Source organism: Lynx canadensis, chromosome C2 (assembly GCF_007474595.2).
Source record: "Lynx canadensis isolate LIC74 chromosome C2, mLynCan4.pri.v2, whole genome shotgun sequence".
NCBI lineage: Eukaryota > Metazoa > Chordata > Mammalia > Carnivora > Felidae > Lynx > Lynx canadensis.
Window position 1 is genome coordinate 52,832,848 of NC_044311.2, and position 26,583 is coordinate 52,859,430.

The following is a 26,583-nucleotide window of genomic DNA, read 5'->3' on the forward strand; positions in this document are numbered from 1 at the left end:
TTCCATAACCATGGTAGATAAATAGATAGACAAATGTATAGGAAGACGTAGGCATATGGATGAATGTATAGCTGGAAACATACAGAAAGAGGAGAACATAGAAATAGGTTGAAAGAGGAATACATACATAGATTAAAGACAATTACAGTAAGATAGACATATTTTTATTAAAAATTGAAGTCTGTAGGGGATAAATGTAGTCATTGACATTAGAAATTTAGGGAAATTTGGGATGGTCTCTCATCTTGGGCATGGTACCTATCTGTGTTCCCAATATGCCAGCCTTTCTCCTCTTCATCCTGACATACTTACGAATTTCGTATCTTAAGGGGAGGTCCCTTCTCTTTAATTAGTTTTCAAAACATAATAAGAATGTACCCATTTGAGGGTCTTCATGTGAATAGAAACATATATTTACTCTTAACACTTCACACCCATGCACATGCAGCTCTAACAGTCACACTGGGATCTGAGGGTCAGTGGCTCTGACCTCTTAGTGTAAGAGCTCTCTCCTTTCCATTTTCTAATTTTCCCAGTAAGAAATCTCTTGTGCTTCTTTAGGGGCATGCTCATCTTTACTTTCTAATGCTGTTTTTCCATGGGGCTGGTTTTGTTGTTATTAATTTCTTATCTTTTCCTCTTATCTTGTTATTCTTTATTGCATTTCTCTTTATTATTGTTTTGTCATATTGCCTCATATATTTCCAATATTTCTATAATTTTTATATTTGTAATAAATATATTCATTCAGTGGAATAGCCATAAATATTAACACAGTAGCTTTTGTAATCTCTCCTTTTTTTTAACCAGTTCTTTCAAGATAGCAATTTACTATCTAATTTTTGTTTACTTACTAATTTGTGTTGAAGCCCCAGTGAATTATGTATTCTGCTCTTTCAGGACTCAAATTTGCCATAAACAAATGAGGAAAACAACAGAATTATCCCATCAGAGGTAATAAAATCTAAACACTTTCTAGGTGTTTTCCTATATGATAAAAAACATTATTGGGGCGCCTGGGTGGCTCAGTCGGTTAAGTGTCCAACTTCGGCTCAGGTCATGATCTCACGGTTTGTGGGTTCAAGCCCCGCGTCGGGCTCTGTGCTGACAGCTCAGAGCCTGGAGCCCACTTTGGATTCTGTGTCTCCCTCTCTCTCTGCCCCTCCCCTGCTCACGCTCTGTATCTCTCTCAAAAAATGAATAAACATTAAAAAAAAATTAAAAAAAGAACAAAAAAAAACCCCAAAAAACATTATTTATTGAGCATGTAAGCATGCTTTCAGATCTTTTAAAAAAGTTTGACCACAGAGGGTCAGATCCATGAAGACTACTGTTTGGCTTTGGTTATTTTATGATTTTATTATTATTTTTAAAATATTTATTTTGAGAGAGAGAGAGAGAGCGCGCACATGTGTGCACAAATGGAGGAGGGGCAGAGAGAGAGGGAGAAAGAACCCCAAGCAGGCTCCACGCTGCCAGCACAGAGCTCGATGCGAGGCTTGATCTCACCAACTGTGAGATCACGACCTTAGCCAAAATCCAGAATGGGAGGCTTAATCGACTGGGCCATCCAGGCACCCCTAGGCTTTAATTATTTTAAATGCAAGACTCTGTATCTAAAAAACATTAAGATTAGTATTTACTGCTCATTGTCATTCATATTTTTTCCATATGAAGACGTTAACATGCTTAAAATTCTCACAGTCACCTTGACATTCAAATAAAGTATGCAGGGCACAAACATGATTTTTACTGATGGAAAAATTAAGGTGCAGATATGTGCAATGAGTCCACGTCACATACTGCGTATCTTTTCTCACTGAAAAATCATTTCTATTTCAATCAACTTTTAAAATCATGCTTAAGGAAGAACATCATTTCAACTTTTTTATTCTGGACAAAGGAAGTAGATATTGGGAATGGACTTCTTTGCAATCCATTGCTGAGAGAAATGTTAATGAATGAAAAACAGCAATACCGGAGTCCCAGAGTTGAAAGGTGAGGAAGAGCTTTCTCTACACTGGAGACAGTCAAAGGCAGGTACCAAAATGTGTGGGAGACACAGATTCTCAGACCACAAATGGTAATGCCCAAAAATACCCTAAAAAACAACAAAAAAACCCAAAAAGCTAAAGGAAGCAGCTAAAGAATGATTAGTAGATGAATTAGCCAAGGCTCCCCCAGACCTCCTAGTGGGTGCCTCCCCATTATCTGGGCCAGTAGTTTTGCCAATTCAGCTCTAAAATATAAGAGCAATTTTATCTTATGCTACTTAGTCCCATGGTTTAAATCAATGTAGTTATTTTTTACCAGACTTCCAAAGCTTTCATTTACGCATCTTCCACATAGAATATAATGAAGCTGATACGGCAGTTGATGTGATTTTGTATCCCTTTCTTAGTCTTTGTATATGGTGTTGCTTTTGCTTTTTGCTGTAAATACTTTAACAGGGGGGTTAAGAGATCAAGCTCACTTATTACTGCTTTTGGGCTCCCAAGCAGAACTAGACACTCTTTCTTCACTCTTGTCCCACATTAGAAACTCACACTGTGAGGGAAAGAAGGCACTGAAAGGGACTATGGGATTTCCAGCTTGGCTTCCACATAAGATGGAGGTAAGAGGAATATTCTGAACCACACAGCCCTCTGGAGGAGTAGTAAGAAGTAAAGGCATGTGAAGGCTGGATCTGGACCTTAAGATTTTGAGAAAACTCTATCCTCTCTTCTTTTTGTGGGGCTAACTTTACTCTGAAGACTGCAGCCATCTCCACACCAATGAAAATGGCTGGCCAGTCCAACTGTGTCTATGCCCTCATTCTTATTTTTCCATCACTTGATAATTATAAAGTAAGTCAAATTACTTGACTAGTAAAAGGTCATACAGTAATATGACTCAGAAAACTTGTAACACTAATACAAAGAATTTCCATATATCTGGAACCAAGATCCCCTAAATGTTAACATTTTACCACATTTCCTCTCTCTGTCCGTATACATATATGTGTGTAAACAACATACACAATTTAAAATTTTCTAGCAGTCATATTAAAAAAGAAGGTAAAATTGTATTATTTGACCCAATATACGTCTGTTATCATTTCAACATGTAATCAGTATAAAAATTAACAATATATATATATTTTTTCATACTAAGTTTTGGAAATCTGGTGTGTATTTTACAGGTACAGTACATCTTAATTAGATAGCCACACTTCAAATGCTAAATAGCCATACACAGTGATGGCTACTTAATGACCAGCACAGAGATAGTGATGATCTTTCAAGCTATGGGATTGGATGAGAGAAAGAGAGCCCAGGACTGAGTCTTGGAGTACTCGAAAATTTAGAATTCAAGCTGAAGAAGAGGAGCTGACAAATGAAACAGCAAATGAGAGCCCAGTAGACTAGTAGGAAAACAAGGCAAATGTGTCAAAGAAGGAGACTGCCAACTGCATCAATGGATGCTGAGAAGTCAAGTGAGATGAGGACAGAGAATTGACCACTGTAGTTGGGAAGATGAGAGTTGTTAGTCATCTTGGCAAGACAGTTTCAAGGCTTGGGGGCTTGGGGGCTTGGGGGCTCCTTTTTTGGAACTGAAGAGAGACTGGGAGGTGTTAAGTGGAGGCCTCATGTACAGCTATCTCCAAGGCAACAAGTTCCAAACGGATCTATCTCCTATGATACTCTCCTTCACTCTCTTCTCTTCTTACTTTGGATCTCTATTTGGGGCCTATGCTGGATATGCAGGAGACATTCTCCAGTCCTTCCTTTCTTTCAGACCTCATATGCTATTATTCACAAAGTCATCCCGATTTCACCTCCTAAATACTTATTCTGTCTTCTTTGCTCTATCCGTATTTCCCCATTGTAGGCCCTTGCCACCTCTTTCTAATCTTCCTAATACCTAGGAATAATACTGTAATTATACCTCTAGGATTGTCATCCTCAAAATTCTTTTTGCAAAGCCTGGGACATGCAAAAAGGGGGCGGGGGTTAAGACTCAGTGATGTTGCCAGGTTGATTTTTTAAAAACACCAATCTTGTATCCTTGCTATTCTGCTAGAAAACTTTGCATGGCTCTTCATGCAACAGGTTCAGTGTCCCTTCTCTTGAGTTCCTTCTCCCTTAATCCCAAAGTAACACACACTCACTCTCTCTCTCTCACACGCACACACGCGCGCGCGCGCGCACACACACACACACACACACACACACCCAGTTCTGTTTCACTTTTGCAACGTTATTATCCCTCCTGCCCATCCCTTACCTCCCAGTAACCCATTCCCTGGAACCGGCAGCACTACTGGCTCATTTTTACCAATACTAGTTTAGACACCACCTTCAAGTAGCTTCAGCATTTTCCCACTCCGCCTATGGCCACTTTCTCCAAAACTAGTTAAACTGTGCACCTGTTCTCCTTTCCCAAATGCCCTTCCTGGGCATTTCAACAAAATTCAGGGCTTATTTCAGCCACTGTTCTCATCACATTCATCCATTCCTCTAGTTTTTTAAAGTACCAGTATTTGGTACTATCTCCAACTAAACCGTAAACACCTTGAGGTCCAAGAGCTTGTCTCATTACATTTTGTATTCCCAGTACCTGGCATGTCACGGCACATCATTAGGTGCTCAATCAAGTATGTGAGTATTAAGAGCAGCCAAAGTGGCTGCGGAAAGCAATACTGCGAGAAGCGCGGCTCCTCTTTTCGTGTCTCCAGCCCACATCCGATCACGCAGGAGGAGCCTGGCATCGAACTGGATGCAAGTCCCGCACTATCTCCCGGTGGAGCTGCGCAGAGTCTGCAACAACAGCAGGGCAGGAAACAAAAAGATAGCGCTGCCTGTGGTAGAAGGCCGGAGCTGAGCACCTCACACAGCTCCCCCGGGGAAAAGGAGCGGCGAAAACCCCACCTCTTCGTTTCCTACCAGGCCAGTTCTGCCCACCATGTGATCAGGGCGGCTCACGTGAGCGTAGCTCCACGTGACCTGCCGCGGTGTCACGTGAGCTATCGCAGTGAGCACATTCTTCACTGGGCTTTTGACCGCGGAGCTTTATCTCGGAGTTACCACTCTAGCGTCGATATTTCCCCGGTTCCATGGGAGAGGACGATGAGGAAGCGCGGGCGCTGCTGGAAGGCAGCCCCAGTGAGGCTGGCGGAGGTGCTTCGGCCATCCCCGCTGTCCCCCGGGCGCTGCCGGCCCTTTGCGACCCCAGTCGCCTGGCGCACCGGCTTTTGGTGCTGTTGCTGATGTGCTTCCTAGGCTTCGGTGAGCCTCTGGCTGGGTAGGGTGGGGCTGATAATCAACAAATTTCCGATTTTCACTCGGAGCCCGGAGATCCGCCCTGAGCTGACAGCCGCCACACGGCCTCAGCGCAGCTTCTGGCTTCCTTTCGCGCCCCTCCCTCCCCCCGTTCGCAACCGAATTCAGGCCTGTGGATGTTGCCAGCTCTTCAGCATCTGGCTGGTGGGAGTCAGGGGACTGAGCTGGGCGAGTTTTGACCCACTCTTTTGCTTTGCAAGAAGTCCCAGAGGCTAGCAGCTCGCCTCCTGGGGCCATTGATGTGAAGGGATCCCTATGTCGCCCAAGCTTCTGTCGTTATACTTTTTGTTAAGAAGGGATTCAAAAAGATTTACCCACCCGTAAGCACCCACCACCCGCCTTTTAAATAAATAATACGTTAGCAGTCTATTGTTTGTTTCTCACCGTCTTTGGGTAACATGTAGGAGTGTGTCTGGGTGATAGCTTCAGTGAGTAGATGTGTGGTTACTCTTCCGCTCTGCCACTAGTGAATCTACTGGAGTAGATTTGTGTGTGTTTGGTTTCAGTTACGAAATCTGAAGACTCTGAAAGCAGTTTCTTAAGATAATTTTTAAAACATCTTGTATTCCAGCAACTGATGTATTCCGTAGCATTCTAATGTCAGCTTGGTACGGAAGTAAGAATGTGTTTTGCGGAGGGATTGGCTAAAACTGGTGTCATTGACAGGTTTAGAACATTATTATGGTGGATAGCTTAATGCTGCTGCTGGAATAGTAAACAGGCATGAAGGATGGTTTGGCCTTAGTTTCCTTGTAACTCTGTTCACCCCTCTCCCCACACTTTGTGGAAGGATGATGCCCATCAAAGCTTTAAAGCATGACACTGGTATCCTTTATCGCAGTTAAAGCAGGAATCACAACTTACTGGGTTTAGAAACCAAAAAGAAGAACAATACAAAACACTTAGAATTGCCCCACTCAAGCAGACAGATTATTTTTGGTAAATTATGGTTAACTGCCTGGTTTCAGAAGCCAGATTCATATCTGTATACTGATAATTTGCTTTCTTTTGAACTGGTAGCTTTTTTTTTTTTTTAAATTTTTTTTTTCAACGTTTATTTATTTTTTGGGACAGAGAGAGACAGAGCATGAACGGGGGAGGGGCAGAGAGAGAGGGAGACACAGAATCGGAAACAGGCTCCAGGCTCTGAGCCATCAGCCCAGAGCCTGACGCGGGGCTCGAACTCACGGACCGTGAGATCGTGACCTGGCTGAAGTCGGACGCTTAACCGACTGCGCCACCCAGGCGCCCCTGAACTGGTAGCTTCTAATGTGTACTTCTAGAAAGTGAAGAAGTGAACTCAGTATTATCTTGTATCCCATTAAAAATCTGTTAGTTATATTACTTTATTTTTATTTTTTAAGTTTATTTATTTTGAAAGAGAAAGTGGGGTAGAAGTAGGGAGAGAAAGATGGGAGAGAGAGAATCCCAAGCAGGCTCCACACCACTAGCACAGAGCTGGGTGCGGTGCTTAAACTCAAGAACCATGAGATCATGACCTGAGCTGAAATCAAGAGTCGGATGCTTAACCGACTGAGCCATCCAGATGCCCCTAGGTTATTACTTTAAATCTGAGTGCATGTATATCAAACCTCTCTACACTTCTTTCGTATCCATACAGACATTATCATCATGTTTTAATTTAATCTTTTAGAACTCTGTTTCTTCTTCAATCCTGGTGCTGTATTCACTAAATTATTTGATCTTGGGTATTCTGTTTGCAGAGTTAGATTCTTACTTCAAACAAACAGAGTAGTTAAACTCCATTCCTGTGCTCTCATGGTAAGTGGTGAACTCAGGTAGCATTATTAGGAAACTGCTGAGGATGTTTGTTAGATACTGTGTGTGTGTTTTGGTAGCTTTAAATATGGAAAATATAGCTGCTTCTTGAAAATGCTAAAAAAAATAGACATGGAGCATGATAATAGTAAAATGGAAGAACAATTAGTTGTTGATTAACTTCTTAATCTAAGGTCCCAGTATTTGCTATATATGCACATAAGTAATTTGTAAATGTTTTGGCATGTTTTCTCTGCATTGTTTGGCTACAACTTAAAAAATATTAGTGGAAAGGAAGTGGTCCACCGTGTTAATACTTAAGCCCCTCATATAAACATTGAAAATCACCATTTGAGTAGTATTTGCAGCTTGAAACTTCTGTATGGGCAGTATTATCACCTATGAAACATTTGTTGTTTTTTATTCTAGGCAGCTATTTTTGCTATGATAATCCTGCTGCTCTTCAGACTCAAGTCAAACGGGTAAGTTGACTTTTCACCTCGTTTCTTTCCTTGGCTTTGGAATGAGTATACTTGTTGAGGCATGGTCAGGTCTCAGATTGCCTAGTCTGAAACATTGTCCATTGAGTCCATGTTAACATCTGTAGTCAAATCCATATGTAGCAAGGAGTGTTCCTGAGTTGGAATGAGTGGCCACAAAGACTTCATTTATAGCACTTGTCGCTTGATATTGTTTTATACTTTAAATAAATAATTAAGTGCTATTTCCATAGAAATGCAAAAAAGTATTAGCAGATTTTTGTTTGCATTTCACTTTCCAGTTGCATAATCATCTGAATGGCAAATGATTTGGTAGCAATAACTTTTTACTTTCTTAAATATGTCTTTGTTATTGTTCTTCAATTTAAAAAATTTTTTCTTTAATATTTATTTTTGAGAGAGAGAGAGACAGAGTGGGGGAGGCAGAGAGAGAGAGAGGGAGGTACAGAATCTGAAGCAGGCTCCAGGCTTTGAGCTGTCAGCACAGAGCCTGACATGGGGCTGGAACTCATGAGCTGTGAGATCATGATCTGAGCTGAAGTTGGATGCTTAGCCAACTGAGCCACCCAGGTGCCCCTGTTCTTTCGTATATTTTTAAAAAAATTTATTTATTTTGAGAAAGAAAGAGAGCAGGGGAGGGGCAGAGAGAGAAGGAGAAAGAGAATCCCAAGTACGCTCCACCCTGTCAGCACAGAGGCTGATGTGGGTCTGGAACTCACAAACTGTGGGATCATGACTCCAGCTGAAACGAAGAGTCGGACACTTAACCGACCAAGCCACCCAGGCGCCTGGTTCTTTCATTTTTTTAAATGTGGATGCTGATTGCAGAGGATTCTGCATGTCAGTGTTTTTAGCCTGGTTTTGTAAAAACACATTTGATATTTTCCTTTTCTTGTGTATTTAATTTTTTTAAATTTACTTATTTATTTTGAGAGAGGGAGAGCAGGGGAGGGGCAGAGAGAAGGGGAGAGAGAGAATCCCAAGCAAGCTCCACGCTGTCAGCACAGAGCCTGATATGGGGCTCGAATTCACAAACTGAGATAATGACCTGAGCTGAAACCAAGAATCGGGCATTTAACCGACTGAGCCACCCAGGAGCCCCTATTTTCTTGTGTATTTAGATTTCTGCCTTTGGACAGGAAGAAATAGATTTGCCCCTCACATTCTAGAATGAAAGGGAAAGAAGGTAGGAGTTAGTTGGAAGGGGTATGGATAGGTTAAGATAATTTTTTTCCATGTGTTGGTGGGGGGCACCAATGCAGATAGTATCATGGGAATAAGAGTGTAGAAGATACAGGCAAATGCAGATGGAGGTGGTCCCAGTAATGGGGGATCTAATTAACCCTGGACACCATGAAGCCTCTGAAAAGGCATGTGGACCCAGGAACTTCCCAGGGAGCCCACGTGTGGCCATTTTTTCTGAGGCAGGGGCCGTAGCAGACATGAGCTTCTCAAAGCAGTTAGTGACTACGAATGATTAAGAAACGCCTGCCCTACACAAAAATAATGTTTTGATTTGTTGCTAAACTTAACTGTTTGGAAAAAAATAGTTTTATTTTCTTTTCATATAGGATATGCAGGTGAATACCACGAGATTCATGCTGCTGTATGCCTGGTATTCTTGGCCCAATGTAGTTTTGTGTTTTTTTGGCGGCTTTTTGATAGACCGAGTATTTGGAATACGGTAAGCTTGAAAAACATCTCACCTGTGGGTAAAATATTATTAGGAAAACACAGAACTAGTTAAAATATTTCTAGGAAGAAATGAATAAAATTCTGTATCTACTATGATTTTATGATTTTTTTTTTTATGTCCCTTGAATTGACTTTTGAAATTTTGTTGGTATTTCAGTTAAGGTTGGGACTAGTAATGCTGCTAATGGAATATGGTAACTCAGTTATCTAAAAGTGTAAATTATGTCCTCACTTGGGACCAGGCAAACCAAGGTCTGAATCCCATTGCTGCCACTTGCTCAACTTCTTATTGTGAGCTGTCCTGGCTTCCTGAGCTTTAGGTTCTTCATTGGTAAAGTATGGGTAGTAATTCCTGCTTTACAGGGTGGTTATGAAGATTGAAAGAGATAGATGTATGGCATTTGGCTCATACGTAGTATTTGCCTCTCCCAGTCCCAATGATATTTTCTCTTTCTGCCTTTGGGCATTGAAATTTTTGTGGCCACTTCTGTGGTTGAGGAAGGAATAACATAATAAGCTTCGTCACTTTTCATCCTTAGGATTATGTATGTATTGTTAGTGGAGACTTTAAGGGGGATGTAGTCTGGGAATATTTTCAGGAGGCAGAGTGGAAAATGATGAAGGATCTTCCAATCGTATCTGATGGGAAAGGATTGAAGAGACTAAAAGTGTTTAGACTTGGGGACTTAAAAATTTTGAAAGATTAAGTATAAAGGAGAAATTAAATTTATTTTGCTTGGTAAAGGGATGGAATTAGCATGAAACTTCAGGGGGACAGATTCTACTTATTATGATGAAGACTTTGCTTGGTCAAGGTTGATGAGGGACCATGAATTGCATTGGGACCATAGCAAGTTTTCCAGTGCTAGAGAACATTCAGTAGATTGAGAGGGACTTGAGTTTCAGAAGTATGATTTCCTCATAGGATCTTTAGGGACTGTTATAATACTGGTGTTTTATTGCTCTGGGGAAACATTAATCAGATATTCAAAGTGTAGAATGTGTAAGTAGGCCGATTTGTAATTGTATTAACTTAGCTGATATTTGTCCTTTTAAAAATAGTTATACTAAGTGGAATAAATCAGACAGAGAAGGACAAATACCATATGATTTCACTCGTGGAATCTAGAAAAAAAGACTGACAAATAAATAAACAAACAAAAAGCAAAATCTTACCTAAACAGAAAACAAACTGATAGTTGCCAGAGGGGAGGGGGATGGAGGGTTGGCCACAATGGCTTAAAGGGAGTGGGAGATAAAGGCTTCTAAATATGGAAGGAATAAGTTACAGGAATAAAAGGCACACCATAGGGTATATAGGCAATGGTATTGTAATAGCGATGTATGGTGACAGATGGTAGCTATATTTGTGGTGAACATAGCATATGTATAAACTTGTGAAATCACTGTGTTGTATACCTGAAAGTCATATAACACTGGGTCAAACTGTACTAAAAGAACAAAACAAAACAAAACACAAACAGGAAACAAAATAAAAATAGTTTTAGTTATCAGGAATTGTAACCACTTAAAATTACTTAATCTTGGAATAAATTCTAAACTATTAATAGTAACTTGTAAAGAATGTCCATTTTTAAGTGGGAACCCTGGGAACTTCTTAAAGATTATGTAACAAGTTTTGTTGGTTTAAGAGATGAAAATGGTTTAAACTAACATATGCCATTGCTAAAACTTCTGGAATCTCCTTAGAAGTCAAGATTTCTGTAGATTAGTATTTAGCTGGGAAAGCTGATGACTTAAGAGGCAGGCCAGCACTTTGTTTTTCTTTCCTTGGAGGAAATGTATGGGGGTAAAGAAAACTGAAGTGAATTATTACTGAAGGACTTGGTGACATATCTTAATTCATTCTCTTTCTCTCTGTCTCTAACAGATGGGGCACCATTATTTTTAGCTGCTTTGTTTGCATTGGACAGGTAAGAAAATCCAAAACATTCATTGATTATTTATTTAACAGTGACTTCTTGTCTAATTCTACCAGCAAAAATGTGTTTATTGAATGCCTGGCTTAATTAAGCAGGGTCCAGAAATGCTCATGTGGCATAATACATGGTCCATTTTAAGCCTTGAGCTAGAGGAACATTAATATCTAAATTTCACGTATTTACTGAGAAGGGATATTAAAACCATTATAGAAGTTGTTATTCATTGTAAGTTACTTATTTCTCTTGAATACTTGAAATTCACTTTTTCATTGATTCTACGTTATATTCTGCGTTATAGGTAGTTTTTGCTCTGGGTGGAATATTTAATGCTTTTTGGCTGATGGAATTTGGAAGGTTTGTGTTTGGGTAAGTTATATATAATTTCTTTTTTTTTTTTTTAATTTTTTTTTTTTTTTTTAACGTTTATTTGTTTTTGGGACAGAGAGAGACAGAGCATGAACGGGGGAGGGGCAGAGAGAGAGGGAGACACAGAATCGGAAACAGGCTCCAGGCTCTGAGCCATCCGCCCAGAGCCTGACGCGGGGCTCGAACTCACGGACCGCGAGATCGTGACCTGGCTGAAGTCGGACGCTTAACCGACTGTGCCACCCAGGCGCCCCAGTTATATATAATTTCATTCATTCTAATATATTATAGTTTTAGTGTTCACCTATCAATTTATTGAAGATTTACAAAAATCTATTATTGTCTCTTCTGGAGAATTACCTCAAATACTCGAAATCTAACTACATATACACAAGACTGTTTATTTTACTTTTCCTTTAAACTAAGCAACAATTTTGAGTGGTCATTGTTAACTCTGGGCTTTGAATATTAAATAGTTCTCTAGAAATGATATTTTTCCTGAGTGTTTTGTTTTTTGTTGTATTGAAGACTGATTTAAACCTCATTTAGAAAAGTATAGAGCATCAATTTGTAGGTTGGTGATTTTGCTGTTTCTTAGTGGGTAATGTGCAGGTCCTTTTGAAACCTGTTAAAGAGGCTTGAATGGGCAAAATACCAATAGATTGATTATTCTTCATGAATTTCAGTGTCTGTTCAGTAACTCCATTCTGAGTCCAGCCTTGGGCTTCCTGCCCTGAGGATGCAAATGACATAACTTATTTAAAGCTTTTAGAAGTACTGGAGACATGTAGACTAATGTGGCAATTCCATATGTAGACAAAGTGCTCTAAGTGAGAGAGAAGGAAAAAAAATGTATATAAAAAAAGAAAGGGATTCAGAGATGGAAATGTGGTCAGAAATGGCCTCAGACATGAAGTATGTTTTGGCATCAGTATAGGATTTGGATTAGTAGAAGAGAGAGGGAAAATTTTGGATTAGGACAGAGCGAGGAAGGTTCAGTATTAGGATATGGAGGAGAATCTCCTAACTGAAAGCCTAGAGGGGGCGTGGTCAATATGTAGAACTTACAGAAGGGAAAGTTAAAACCCAGGAAATAGGAAAATGTCGAATATGGAAGCGATTGGCCTGAAAAATGAATTTTTGTGTTTCCACAAAGTATGAACCACTCTTCCCACATAGACATTTTGTATACATAGGTAGATATTTTATTACAGGTCATGGTTGTTATTGCAGCACACCACATTCCCCCAAATTTACCAGTGTCATACAGCAATTACAATGTGCTTGTGAACGTTGTGGATCAGGAATTTGGGCAGGATACAGCATAGATGGCTTGTCTATGCACCTGATGTCTGGAGCCTCAGCTCGAAACATTCATGTAAAGTTGGGGGCTGGAACCATCTGAAATCTTGTTGACTTATATGTCTAGTTCTGGCATTGGGATGACCTGAAGACTAGCACTGCTGGATGGAGTGCCTAAGTGTGGCCTCTCTGTGTGGCTTGGCTTTCTTATAGCATGGCGTACTGAGGGTAGTTGGACTTCACACCAGGTGGTTCAGGGCCTCCAAGTGTGAATGAGTGAAAAGGCAGATGTCACCTTTGAGAACACAGCACCATTTCCACCATATTACGTTGCATGAAGCCGTCTCAAGCTCACCTAGATTCAGGAGTGGGAACGTAGATCCCATCTTTTATTAGCAGGGTTGTCAAAAATTTAAACTTGGATTGTTCATTGTGGTATTTCCGTAAAAGCTGTGACTTTTCTTCCTTTCCTCATTTTTAGGATTGGTGGGGAGTCTTTAGCAGTTGCCCAAAATACATATGCTGTGAGTTGGTTTAAAGGCAAAGAATTAAACTTGGTGTTTGGACTCCAACTTAGCATGGCTAGAATTGTAAGTATGACAAACTAATGAAGCCAAATGCGAAGCAAGGGATTTAATCTTGTCGTTATCTCATAAAAATTTATTTATTTTTTTTAGGGGCACTTGGGTGGCTCAATCGATTAAGCATCCGACTTCAGCCCGTGTCATGATCTCACAGTTCATGAGTTTGAGCCCCACGTTGGGCTCTGTACTGACAGCTCAGAGCTTGGAGCCTGCTTTGGATTCTGTGTCTCCCTCTCTGTCTGCCCACCCCGCACTCACGCTCTGTCTCTCTCAAAAATAAACATTAAAAAAAAAACTTAAAAATTTTTTTAATGTTTATTTATTAATTTTTAATGTTTATTTATTTTTGACAGAGAGAGAGAGACATAGAATGAGTGGGGGAGGGGCATAGAGAGAGGGAGACACAGAATCCGAAGCAGGCTCCAGGCTCCGAGCTGTCAGCACAGAGCCCGACGGGGGCTCGAACTCACGGACCTCGAGATCATGACCTGAGCCGAAGTTGGATGCTCAACCGACTGAGCCACCCAGGCTCCCCAATGTTTATTTATTTTTGAGAGAGAGATAGAGTGCAAGTAGCGGAGGGGCAGAGAGAGACAGAGACGCAGAATCCGAAGTAGGCTCCAGGCTCTGAGCTGTCAGCACAGAGCCCACCGGGGGGCTCAAACTCACAAACTGCGAGATCATGATCTGAGCTGAAGTCGATGCTTAATCAGCTGAGCCACCCAGGTGCCCCTGTAGTTATCTCTTAAAAATAACAGGATGAAGTATGTTTTTGCTTGATAAATTAGGTATTGATTTTTTCTGTATTTCTCTAGACTACAGTATAGCATTTACCTTCCTTTAATTAAGGCATTTCTAACCTTATTTCACTTAGAAAACAGTGTAAAAAGACTAATTTTGTTTTCATTAGTTCAAAGAATCTGAGCATTGGGAGGGATCTTACAGGTTTTGTTATCTAATTTCTTTGCCTACCTTTGGCATCCCTGCTATGAAAGTCTTCACATATGGTCATCCAGACTCTCCTTGCACATTTCTGGTGATTGGAAGCTCGCTGTATGATAGGGCAGCTTATCTACTTCAGTTAACTTTATAAAGTTCAATCTCATGTAGAGATGAAATCTGCCTCCACAAGTTTTTTCTGATTGCTCCCACTTTTGGCCTCCAGCTAATGTTTATTTCCTCTACTGTGCACCAGACCTTTCTTGTAAAGACAGCTCTTAAGTTCTTGGTCAGACGTGCTCATTTCCTGTGGTTGTCTAAGCCACATGACATGGGTTTCAGCTCCCTGACCATGGTGCTCCCGCCTGCCTGGGCTTACTGCAGGCGGTCATACTTTTCCCAGCATTTGAAACCTGGAAATGTTCGTGGTGTTTCAGGTTTGGTTTGATGGGAAACTTTATACTTTTATTAGTGCAACCTATAAGGTGTTTGGCAGTCCCAAACCCTGTTAGGTTTTTTTCCCTCATAAACTCCTATGAATGGAGGTTTTTAAAAAAATCCTTGCCATTGAAAATCAAGGTTCAAAAGACCAAGGTTCCAAAAATGGCATGAAAATGCTTGTAATATATTCTTAGGAAAGAAGAAATCGAGTATACAAAAAGTTTTCAATGTACTGCTTCATTATATGAAGTATATGACACGTATGTGTAATCTATAGAACATTTTTGTGATTTTGTGCATGCAGTTCTAATTTTTCACCACTATCAACAGTGCTGTTGTTGTGTGACATTGCGTAAAACTTGCCTGCATCTCTGATTGTTTCCTGAGACTAGGTTGCTAGGAATGAAATTGAGTCTAGAGGATTTGTTAGGGTTTGTTAGGACATATTCTCATATTATCCTTCCAGCGATATTTACATCCCCATTTATGGGATATGGAAGGATCCTTTTTATTACAGCTTTGATAGTACAGACTATTATTACATTAAAAAAAGTCATTTTAGGGGCGTCTGGGTGGCTCAGTTGATTGAGCGTCTGACCTTGGCTCAGGTCATGATCTCAGGATTTGTGAGTTCTAGCCTCTCACCGGGCTTGCTGCTCTCAGCTCAGAGCCTGCTTCGGATCTTCTATTCTCCTCTCCCTCTGTCCCTCCTCTGCTCCCACTCTCAAAAATAAATAAAACATTAAAAAAATTTTAAAAAGTCATTTTATCAAATTGATTAGAAACACCTAAATATTAGTTTAATTTGTAATTTTAGTTAGTATGGTTTCCCATATTTAGACAATATCCACAAGCATATTCTGAGTACTTCATTATGTATCTTGTGCAAGTCAAGACATGTCTGTGGCAGTTTGTGGGTCTTGTTGTCTAATAACTTGTCAAGGATGTGAGATGCAATCTTTGTGATACCAGTGTGATTACTAGTGATCTTCAGGTTCTTTTCTGTGCAGTCCACTCAGCTGCAGTCTTTTCCCAGCTGCATTCTGAGGAGCCCCCAGTTTCTAGATAGGAATCTCAGGGGCTTCTAGGATGCAGGGTGGGGGTTATTGGAGTAATGGTAGGACCTGAGGAAGAGGTGGAGCAAGCCAGACCTCAAGCAGCCACCTCTTCTTCAGCCAGAATGGCTCAGCTTTGACCTGATTTCTGCACTTAGGGTCCTTGTGAGATGCATGAGACCAAAGGATTCGATTACAGAGCTGTTGGGGTAGATGGAGTTTTGGTGTTTTTGCACTTCTCTTGTCCTTGTGCATATTCAGAATGGTCAGAGAGGTTCTGGCTTTACTTCTCCTTTTCTGTAGCCTGAGCTGAGTTTGTCTGGTTTTGGACACTTGATCTGTTACCATTACACCTTCAGGCCGTGGACTTTTTGTTTTTATTATTTATCTCTTACTGGGGGTTGGGAGTCCAGCACCCTTTTGATGTTCATTTGTAATGTGTTACTTTTAAACTCATTATTTCAACAAATATTTATTGAGTACTTGCTAAGCCATGTCGTGTTAAGCATTTTAGAATTAAAGGATTATTAAGGTGACATCCCTATTTTTGAGAAGCTTTTATTTTCTACTATAATTCTAGGAAAGTTTCCAGTTTTATACCCATGCCCCATTTATACGTTGTTGCTCATTTGAGTAATGCCATAAGCTAGCATTCTGTAAGAAGTAGCCATGTGTAGGGCACCTGGGTGAGCATCCTATCTTGATCTTGGGTCTCTCAGTTTGTGAGTTTGAGCCCTATGTGGGGCTCTGTGCTGACAGAACGAACCCTACTTGGGGTTTTCTCTCTCCCTCTCTGCCCCTTCCCCGCTTGTGCCTTGCCCCCCCCCCCAAGATAAATAAACTTTAAAAAAATTAAAAAGAAATGAATAGCCATATGAAATTTGCTATTGTATTTGCTGTGAGAATATTGTTGAGGACATATTCATTTCTCTGTCTTCAGTGTCTGACCTATTAACAGCATTTAAAACAGTTAACATTCCCCTTACCTTGATTTCTTCTCTTGGGTTCCAGGACACTGCATAGTTTCCCTCTTGCCTTTATATCTACTCCTGCATGTTTTGCTGGTTCCATCTCAGTCTTCTCAACTTGTAAATGTGGGAGTGCCCCAGGGCGTGGTTATTGGACATGTTTTCTTTTCTTTTGACCTCTCCTTGGTGATCTTATCTAGTTTTGAACTTTTTTTTTTTTAAATACAAACAATAGCATTTATTTACCATTTTATTTATTTATTATTATTTTTAATATAATCTGTCAAATTGGCTAACATACAGTGTGTACAGTGTGCTCTTGGTTTTGGGGGTAGATTCCTGTAATTCATCACTTACATACAATACTCAGTGCTCATCCCAACAAGTGCCCTCCTCAGTACCCATCACCCATTTTCCCCTCTCTCCCACCCCTCCATCAACCCTCAGTTTATTCTCTGTATTTAAGAGTCTCTTATGGTTGGCCTAGTTTTGAACTTTTAAATAGCATGTCTTTGCTCCTGAATTTATATCACTTGTCCAGGTCTTTCCCCTGAATTCCACACCCCTATATGCAACTTCCTACTTGACATTTCCATTTAGATATCTAGTAGGCATGTCAGACCTGACATGGCCAAACCCAGCTGTTGCTTTTCTACCAGTTATCCCCCAAACCAGCTTATGCTGTAGTTTTCTCATCCTCAGTTATGAGCAACTCTTTTCTTCCAGTTGCTCAGTCAAAACCTTAGATATTATATTAAATTACTCCTTGCCCTTCAACACACATTTTCCAATAGCAAACCCGAATAGCTTTACCATCAAAATTCATCTATTTTCTGACCACTTCTTATGATACCCACTGCTAGACATCCTAGTCCCAAGACCCTTCATCTCCATTCTGGATTATTGCACTAGCCCTCTAATGCCTGTCCTTACTTCTGCCTTCATCACCCCTTGTAGTCTCTTTTGAATACAGCAGCCAGGGCCAGTCTGTTAAAACGTATGGAATCCTGCCACTTCTCTACTCAAAACCCCGGTGGCTTCCCATCTCACACAGAATAAAAGCCAAAAGTCCATATTATAACCTATAGCCTGTCTCCCCACCATTTCCTCTCCAGGGATCTCATCTCATTTTCTTTCTTGTTCACTTACACTGTTCCAGTCTCTGCCCTTCCTACTGTTCCTTGAGCATGCCATGTGCACTTACTGGCTATTCCTTCTGCCTGAATGTGCTGTCCCTCCCAGTTCACCTGATAGCTAGCTTCCTTCAAGTTTTTACTCAAAGGAAAAAAAAAAAACTCAAGTTTTACTCAGTGAGATTTCTGTTCTCCTTCCCTGCTGTATTTTTTCCTTATTTTTAGAAGTACTTTTCACAATTTAATATACTTCATATTTTCCTCTTCTACCCCACTGAAGTCTAAGCTTTATGAGAGCTGGAGATTTTTCTGTTTTATTCTTTATTATATTTGCAATATCTAGAGTAGTGACTGGTTCAATCAGGGCCCAGTGATTGCTGAATGAAGAAGTGAATGAAGATGATATTTTCTATATTTTTGTATTTCTGTAACCTTTACTGTCTTCTTATGGACAGGATGATTTTTTTTTTTTTAGATGTCAGTATCAGTAAAAGCTGTGCTTTTTCTGAGCTAAAGTTTATTTTATTCATAGGTACCATATGAATTTTGTCACTCATTGTGTTTCATTTTTGCCTTGGCTGCTAGGAAATTCTAGCATTGTGTTGTTTTCCATACTAGCATTTTCTATAAACTGGCCTTTTTTTGTGTGCAGTAATCTTATCTGTGGCTTTATCTTAGTTTGTTAGTTTTTTCCTAGTAGTGTTTAAAAAAAAATCTATCTCTTATTTAATCTGAATCCTGTTTTATCTGTTTCTCCTAGCCACCTCACATCCTTTTGGAACAAGGCAGAGTATATACAAGTGAAAATTACGTATTTTTTCCTTTTCTTTCAGGGAAGTACAGTAAACATGAACCTCATGGGATGGCTGTATTCTAAGGTTGAAGCTTCGTTGGGTTCTGCTGGTCACACAGCCCTTGGGGTCACACTTCTGATTGGTGAGTGGATCCTGATGTCCCACGTTTTGTCTTTTCTGAAAGCATGTCATAGGAAGTACAGTGGCAGAGAGGGAAGAACACTGGAGTCAGGGATAGGCCACTTTGGTTATAGTTTTACCTGAACAGTTCCCTGGTTCTTGGACCTAATTAGAAATAGTGAATCCTTCACCCTTTCCATTTACTTAAAATGGAGGATCTTGTCCCACCTTGTCTACTTTAGTGTTGTCATGCTGAGCAAATAAGAGAGTGTGTCTGAAAACTCTGAAAACAGAGACTTTATACTTGTAAGGTGTTACTAGTCTGTAGTAGAGAGATAATTATTTCCTTTTGATCGAATTCAATTGTATACCCATAGAGCTAAGATTTTATAGAAGTCAGAGGTAATATCATATGGTGGGAAGTCCACTAAGTTGGGAGTCAGGAGTCTGGGTTCTAGTCCTGCCTGTAACTAGTTCTGTCATCTTGGACAAGGAAGTTAAATTTTGTGTCTCAGCTTTCTTTTCTGTAAAATTGCAAGTGTTTGACCAAAGCTGTGTAGGTCCCTTCTGACCCTAAGTTCCGTTAACTAAGGCTTGGGTTATGCTGGTTGCTTGGTGGGTCACTGGGAAACATGAGGCCTTCTGGAGTTACCACCTGCGCTTTTTCTCTGAGCAGCAGATTTTTGTAACTGAGCCCAGTGATGGGTAAGAGGTCCACTTTCAGAGCCCTACAGAGACTTGTGGGATGGTGAGGTGAACATTCTGTACCATCTTTTATTCCTTATAATTCCTTGATAATAGCTTGGTAGAAAGAGGGCATTGGAGAGGAAATCTTGGACATGCAGCTTATACCTAGGGATTCCTCTTTTCCTCCCTGCATTCCCAAATCCCATGCTTTATTTAAAACTTCTTTTTTTGATGGGGGGTGGGAGGGAGGGGAGGGTGGGTGATGGGTGTTGAAGAGGGCATTTTTTGGTATGAGCACTGGGCGTTGTATGGAAACCAATTTGACAATAAATTTCATATATTTAAAAAATAAATAAATAAATAAAAATAAAAAGAATAAAACTTCTTTTTTACTCTCAGATGCTCTTTAGGATTCCTTCTAGTCCTCTCCACAATGGAGAATATGAGAATTTTAAAAAATTTTAAGCCAGAAAAGATCAGTGCCATCAAGTCAAAGCCTCTGATTTTACAAATAGAAGTTGAAGCTCTGAGAGATTAAGTTCTGTGTTGAAGATCATTCAGCTTGTTAGTGGCAGAAGTAGAACCCATGTCTACTGACTCTCATTTTAGCAATTTTCAGCTAGACCACATTATGAAATTAAAGATTCATTTATTTTACTGATCTTTTTAAAAATCTTGAGAAGTATAAACTTTATTCACTCTTTATCCTGATTTGCTTAAATAATATAAGATTAGCATTAGCTAGTGATGCTGAGTATGCAAAGGAAAGAGAGCCTGGGTGAACTGTGCTGTGGGGAGGGTGGGCCCTTTGGGCTGCCAGAGGGTAGGTAGGATCAAGGGTTACAGACTTGGGAAGGAATCTAGAGGAAGATGAGATGATCACAGAATCAGACTTTGCTTTTATAATTTTTTCCCTCTGGCATCTGTCAATAATCAGTGCTTAGACTGAGTTAAGAATTAGTACTGATTTGCTAGTTGGTCATCCACTTTGTTAAGTCTGTATTCTGCTTTATAACCCTAGACTAGTATGTTCTAGGCTTTTCCTTCAAGTCTCTAACCTTCTATTGGGAAATAATATTAGTAAGAGTGACTGTTGTTTGTTGAGTTCTTACCACAGGCTATTCCTTTTCTTTTGTCCTGATTTAGTACTTGTAGGATTTTCTTGTATGTGTCTAGATGCTATCCCTTTTAGTTGCTAAGTTTTCTGCTGTTAGGTAAGGTGCTGCCTCTTGGGAACCTTCAGTCTGATTCTCTTTTAAAAACGTCTTTCTTGGGGCGCCTGGGTGGCGCAGTCGGTTAAGCGTCCGACTTCAGCCAGGTCACGATCTCGCGATCCGTGAGTTCGAGCCCCGCGTCAGGCTCTGGGCTGATGGCTCGGAGCCTGGAGCCTGTTTCTGATTCTGTGTCTCCCTTTCTCTCTGCCCCTCCCCGTTCATGCTCTGTCTCTCTCTGTCCCAAAAATAAATAAACATTGAAAAAAAAATTAAAAAAAAAAATAAAAACGTCTTTCTTTTAAAAAATTTTTTCTATTATAGGAGGTATAACATGTGTTCTTTCACTAATCTGTGCCTTGGTTCTCGCTTACTTGGATCAGAGAGCAGAACGAATCCTTCATAAAGAACAAGGAAAAACAGGTAGGTCTAAACACAAGAAAAGTGGGGCTTTGGGAATTGCAGACCTTTGAGGATAATTTACAATGAGATAAGTTCCTAATGTAGTGTTATATCCCAGTGAGGCTTAATACATGTGTTTTTTTTTTAATCTTTTATTTCCCAACCTATTTCTACTTGTCTAAATTTTGGGGTACATTTTTTTTCCCCTTAAGCATTGACAGCATTTACATTCTTGTATTTAAATGCAAAATGATGAGTGTTCTTGAAGGGGAGCAGGAAAGTAGACACTAATCTTAGATTTTGCTTTTTCTAATGTCTTTTTAAGTTTTCCCAGAAACTATGTTCCAGTAATTTACTGAGAAAAGTATTTTGTAAACTGAATGGTAAAGGTTTATCACATGATAAAAGAAAAATAATCTTGACCTAGATATGCAAAATTATGCTGATAGTTTCTTCCCTTTCTTTTTAAGGTGAAGTTATTAAGTTAACTGATGTGAAGGACTTCTCCTTACCCCTGTGGCTGATATTTATCATCTGTGTCTGCTATTACGTGGCAGTCTTCCCTTTCATTGGACTTGGGAAGTGAGTATTCTCTAGGATTCCATTTTTGTTGGCTAAATTATAATGAGAATTTAATCACATAAATGTAATTTTTTTAGCTATGAATCTTGCTTTTCCAGTTACAGTTTATATTTACACAGGAATTGTTTTACATCCTGGCATACAACTGATTTTCTTCGCTTTAAGATTTAGTATTTGGCTGAATAGTTTTAATTATTTTTTTTGATGAAATACCTAATAATAGTTTTTGATTCATAATACAGCTTTATTTTAATGCTTTATATTGGACTAGCATTCTTTTTTATTTCCTCTTTATTCCTTTGTTTGGAAGCTTTTTCTTGAAAATGGAAACAGTACTTTGGCTCATTGTGCCTGGGCACATTTCCATTTGCTAGGATTATAATTATGTCAGGGTTCAAAATCATTCTTTTTTGCTCTGTCACCTGCCTCTCCCTTTCCATTGGCAGCTGCTTAAACAGAGCAGTGTATGAGTGTATATGTACTGAGTGTCTTTGTAATCAGAACCTTTAAATTGAGACTGTCTGTGACTTTGACACAAAGTCACATACATTATTTTGCAAAGAACCTATCCGGTCCTACTTTAAGGGAAAGAAGCACTCTTAATATCATGTAGTAATACAGTTGATTTTCTGAAAACGTATGTGTACTGTTTGCTGTATTTTTAAAATGAAAAAAATTGGGGGCGCCTGCGTGGCTCAGTTGGTTAAGCGTCCGACTCCTGCTCAGGTCATGATCTCCCAGTCTGTGGGTTTGAGCCCTGCACTGGGCTCTGTGCTGACAGCTCAGAGCCTGGAGCCTGCTTCGGATTATGTGTCTCTCTCTCTCCTGCCCCTCCCCAGCTCATGCTCTGTCTCTCTCTCTCAAAAATAAAATAAACATTAAAAACATTTTTTCAAATAAAAATAATGAAAACAAAATGGAGCGCCTGTGTGGCTCAGTCAGTTAAGTATCTGACTTCTGCTCAGATCATGATCTCTCAGTTCGTGAGTTCTCTACTGTGAGCACAGAACCTGCTTCAGATCCTCTGTCTCCCCCTCTTTCTCTGCCCCTCCTCCACTGGTTCTCTCTCTCTCTCAAAATAAATAAATACACTTAAAAAAAGGAAGTAAATAAAATAAAATGAAAAAAATTGACATCAATATATTTTATTTAGTTAGTGAAGTATTTATATAAATACTAAAGCTTTAGCTCCAGTTGCTTGAAGATGAATGTTAAATAAGATGGGAAAGTAGTATCAAGAAGGAAAAGTTGGGGCACTTGGGTGGCTCGGTCGGTTAAGCGTCCAACTTCGGCTCAGGTCATGATCTCACGGTCTGTGAGTTTGAACCCTGCGTTGGGCTCTGTGCTGACAGCTCAGAGCTTGGAGCCTGTTTCAGATTCTGTGTCTCCCTCTCTCTCTGCCCCTCCCCTGTTCATGCTCTGTCTCTCTCTGTCTCAAAAATAAATAAACGTTAGGGGCGCCTGGGTGGCGCAGTCGGTTAAGCGTCCGACTTCAGCCAGGTCACGATCTCACGGTCCGTGAGTTCGAGCCCCGCGTCGGGCTCTGGGCTGATGGCTCAGAGCCTGGAGCCTGTTCCCGATTCTGTGTCTCCCTCTCTCTCTGCCCCTCCCCCATTCATGCTCTGTCTCTCTCTGTCCCCAAAAAAAAAAAATATATATATAAATAAACGTTGAAAAAAAAAATAAATAAACGTTAAAAAAAATTTAAAAAAAAAATTTAAAAAAAAATTTAAAAAAAAGAAGGAAAAGTTGACTAAACTTGAGTTTTTATTTAGTTTAATTATAAACAATAGTTCACTCTAAAGTGCTTATTTCTCTCTCTCTCTCTCTTTTATTTTAGAGTTTTCTTTACAGAGAAATTTGGATTTTCTCCCCAGGCAGCAAGTGCTGTTAACAGGTATTTCATTAATTCTGTAAGTGCTTATTGTGTGTTTAGTGTGGGTCTATAATTATAACCAAATGTCCTAATAGATAAAAAAGACATGCGACTTAACATCCATAGTGGGAAACCAAGATTATATTGGTACTTGATCCTGAGAGGCCATCTTTGCATTAATGGAAAACCAAAGAAATCTTGGACCACCCTTTATATCTTTAAATTTCTGTTTGTTGATGACCATTTTAGAAGAATGCTAAATAAAATGAGCTAGGATTTGCTTTGTCTAGTGATTTTAGGGACTTTCTGGATGTGATATATTTCATTAAATATCTTTTATATTCTCTGGACAGTATTGTGTATGTCATATCAGCTCCGATGTCCCCAATATTTGGGCTCCTGGTGGATAAAACAGGGAAGAACATCATCTGGGTTTTATGTGCAGTGGTTACCACTCTTGCTGCCCACATCTTGCTGGCCTTCACGCTGTGGAATCCTTGGATTGCTATGGTAATATCATTGTTGATGTTTGTGGGGATCAGGGCTTTAGGGAAGACTCTGTAGAGTGCAGGTCCGGAGCCACACTCAGCTCTTCTGATGGCAGAGCTTGTGACAGTGAGAAAAAACATGCCTTGATTTTAATTTCTACAAAATAACTATTTTTAAAGTAAATATTAATTGTTAATGCATAAGGTATTTTTAATTTATTTGGCTTATTTAACAGTAATCTCAATGCTGAAATCGAATTTGAAATAAAGTAGTCTTATAAAAGCCAAAATGCGTATTAGTTTCATTTATTTTTCTGTACTTTCATCATAGGTGGCAAAAAAACAAAGAAACATACAAAAAACCTATCAGCCCAGGATTCATGATTTTGCATTCTTTTGTCTTTAACTCCTAGAAGGTTAAAAAGTGACAACGAATTCATCAGATTTTTGTTATTGTTCTTTAGAATGTCATTTTAAAACTTTTTTTTTTTAACTTTTATTTATTATTGAGAGACAGAGACAGAGCATGAGCATAGGAGGGGCAGAGAGAGAGGGAGACACAGAATCCGAAGCAGGCTCCAGGCTCTGAGCTGTCAGCACAGAGCCCGATGCGGAGCTTGAACCCATGAACTGTGAGATCATGACCTGAGCTGAAGTTGGACACTTAACCAACTGAGCCACCCACGCACCCCAGAATGTCATTTTAAAGACCACAGGCTTATTGAGTGTATATGTTTGCACTCTTAGTGAGATTTCCATAGGACAGATTCTTGGAAGTTGAAATGCTGTAACAGAGGATTTGTGCATGTGACATCTTGATAGTCATCATGAAACTTATCTAAAAAGTTTTTACCCATTTATAGCTTTACCAATAATACACAAATGTGTGTGTTTTTTAGTATCCTAGCCATGTTGGGTGCTGGCCATGTTTTAATCTTTGCCAGTATGATAGGTTTAGATGATCTTATTTAAACTTAAATCATAAGGTTTCTTTTTAACTAAAGAAAAGTCTGCATTAGGTGATAGATAGTTCTCTGCCATGCCGTTCAGTTAGGTGTTGGTTACCCAGAGGTAAGATAATGGATTGTTGGTGTGATGTTGCCTTGATTGCTTAATTTATAATTAATCAGTACTGGAAAATTAGCTTGCCTGAAACATTGGTAATAATTTTTTGCAATTTACCTTTATTTTCTTATTTACTCCTTAATTGTACTCTGGGCCCAGTCAGTTACATAGGTATGTAATATAAAATGGTTAAGACTATGTGTGTGTGTGTGTGTGTGTGTGTGTATCAAATGTGAATTTTAGCATAATTGCAATAAATTTTGTATGAATGTTTATATATTTGCTCTTAAGTCACTCTAGCTAATCTGCATCAAAGGAAAATCACCTTTTGGTTAATGTTAAGCTTTTTTCCTTTTTGGTATTGCTTTCTACAGTGTCTCCTGGGAATCTCCTATTCGTTACTTGCCTGTGCATTGTGGCCAATGGTGGCGTTTGTAGTTCCTGAACATCAGCTAGGAACCGCATATGGCTTGTAAGTGTTTGGCACCATAATGTCTCTCTCTGCTGTATCAATTTAATTATCGTGTAAAACTCTACGTCTCCTGAATCCAGTCACCTTCAGGCTTCTGGGACAGCTCTGAACCTGGAAATCACTGGAGAAGTTGGTTTAATCTATGGGTGATATTGTGGCAACAGAAATGCTCCAAGCCTCCACAAGAAAGCTGGAGTTAAGCTAACCCATTAGAAGTGATTTCTGACATTGACATTGGCTGCCTGTTTATCTGAGGCCTTCTGAGTGAGAAATTGAGGCCTGGTCTCTGGCCCAAAAAGCAGAAGGGGGAAACTGCACCCGTGTTGGTATTCACTTAGCTCTTTCTTTCATTCAGCAGGGAAGTATTAAGTTCATACTTCACTTAATAAGACAGGCTCCCTTACCTTTGAGCATAACATCTAGTAGCAGAAACAGTCATGGGATAAAAAACAATTCTAATCAGGTCGTTCCTGGTTGAAAACATCTTTTGACACTAATAGTATGTCGTTTATAGATACTAATGTTTAAAGTGAATTGTTATTCTGTGTGTGAAGACTTTCTAAATTGAAATGTGTTTTTATATTTCTTGAATTGTAGCATGCAGTCCATTCAGAATCTTGGGTTGGCGATCATTTCCATTATTGCTGGCATGATATTGGATACTCGGGGATATTTGTTTTTAGAAGTTTTCTTCATTGCCTGTGTTTCTTGTAAGTGTGATGTGGCAACATTTAGTTTCTTATAAAGTGTAGCAGAATGTTTTATTTATACTTTTAGGTTTTTGTTGTTCTTGTTCTCATTTTCCCTCTTTTAAACCAAATCCCTAATATGTACCTCTCAGATTTGCCTATTTCTTAGTC

General features: G+C 39.6%; 1 protein-coding gene across 2 annotated transcripts in view; it reads left to right on the plus strand.

The window, feature by feature from the left end:
* Nucleotides 1-4,973: 4,973 nt before the first annotated feature.
* Nucleotides 4,974-26,583, plus strand: part of MFSD1 (major facilitator superfamily domain containing 1) — a 28,679-nt gene continuing 7,069 nt past the window's right edge. Inside the window, exons 1-13 of one of the 2 annotated variants that reach the window (XM_030329867.2) lie at nucleotides 4,974-5,267; nucleotides 7,530-7,582; nucleotides 9,172-9,284; nucleotides 11,187-11,229; nucleotides 11,537-11,604; nucleotides 13,388-13,496; nucleotides 18,860-18,962; nucleotides 21,163-21,261; nucleotides 21,711-21,822; nucleotides 23,663-23,719; nucleotides 24,052-24,208; nucleotides 25,626-25,723; nucleotides 26,321-26,433. In XM_030329867.2, the coding sequence (XP_030185727.1) occupies nucleotides 5,096-5,267; nucleotides 7,530-7,582; nucleotides 9,172-9,284; nucleotides 11,187-11,229; nucleotides 11,537-11,604; nucleotides 13,388-13,496; nucleotides 18,860-18,962; nucleotides 21,163-21,261; nucleotides 21,711-21,822; nucleotides 23,663-23,719; nucleotides 24,052-24,208; nucleotides 25,626-25,723; nucleotides 26,321-26,433 (1,297 nt within the window). In that variant the 5' untranslated portion in view covers nucleotides 4,974-5,095. The remainder of the gene's footprint in view (nucleotides 5,268-7,529; nucleotides 7,583-9,171; nucleotides 9,285-11,186; nucleotides 11,230-11,536; nucleotides 11,605-13,387; nucleotides 13,497-18,859; nucleotides 18,963-21,162; nucleotides 21,262-21,710; nucleotides 21,823-23,662; nucleotides 23,720-24,051; nucleotides 24,209-25,625; nucleotides 25,724-26,320; nucleotides 26,434-26,583) is intronic. The other variant, XM_030329868.1, reaches the window with a different exon arrangement.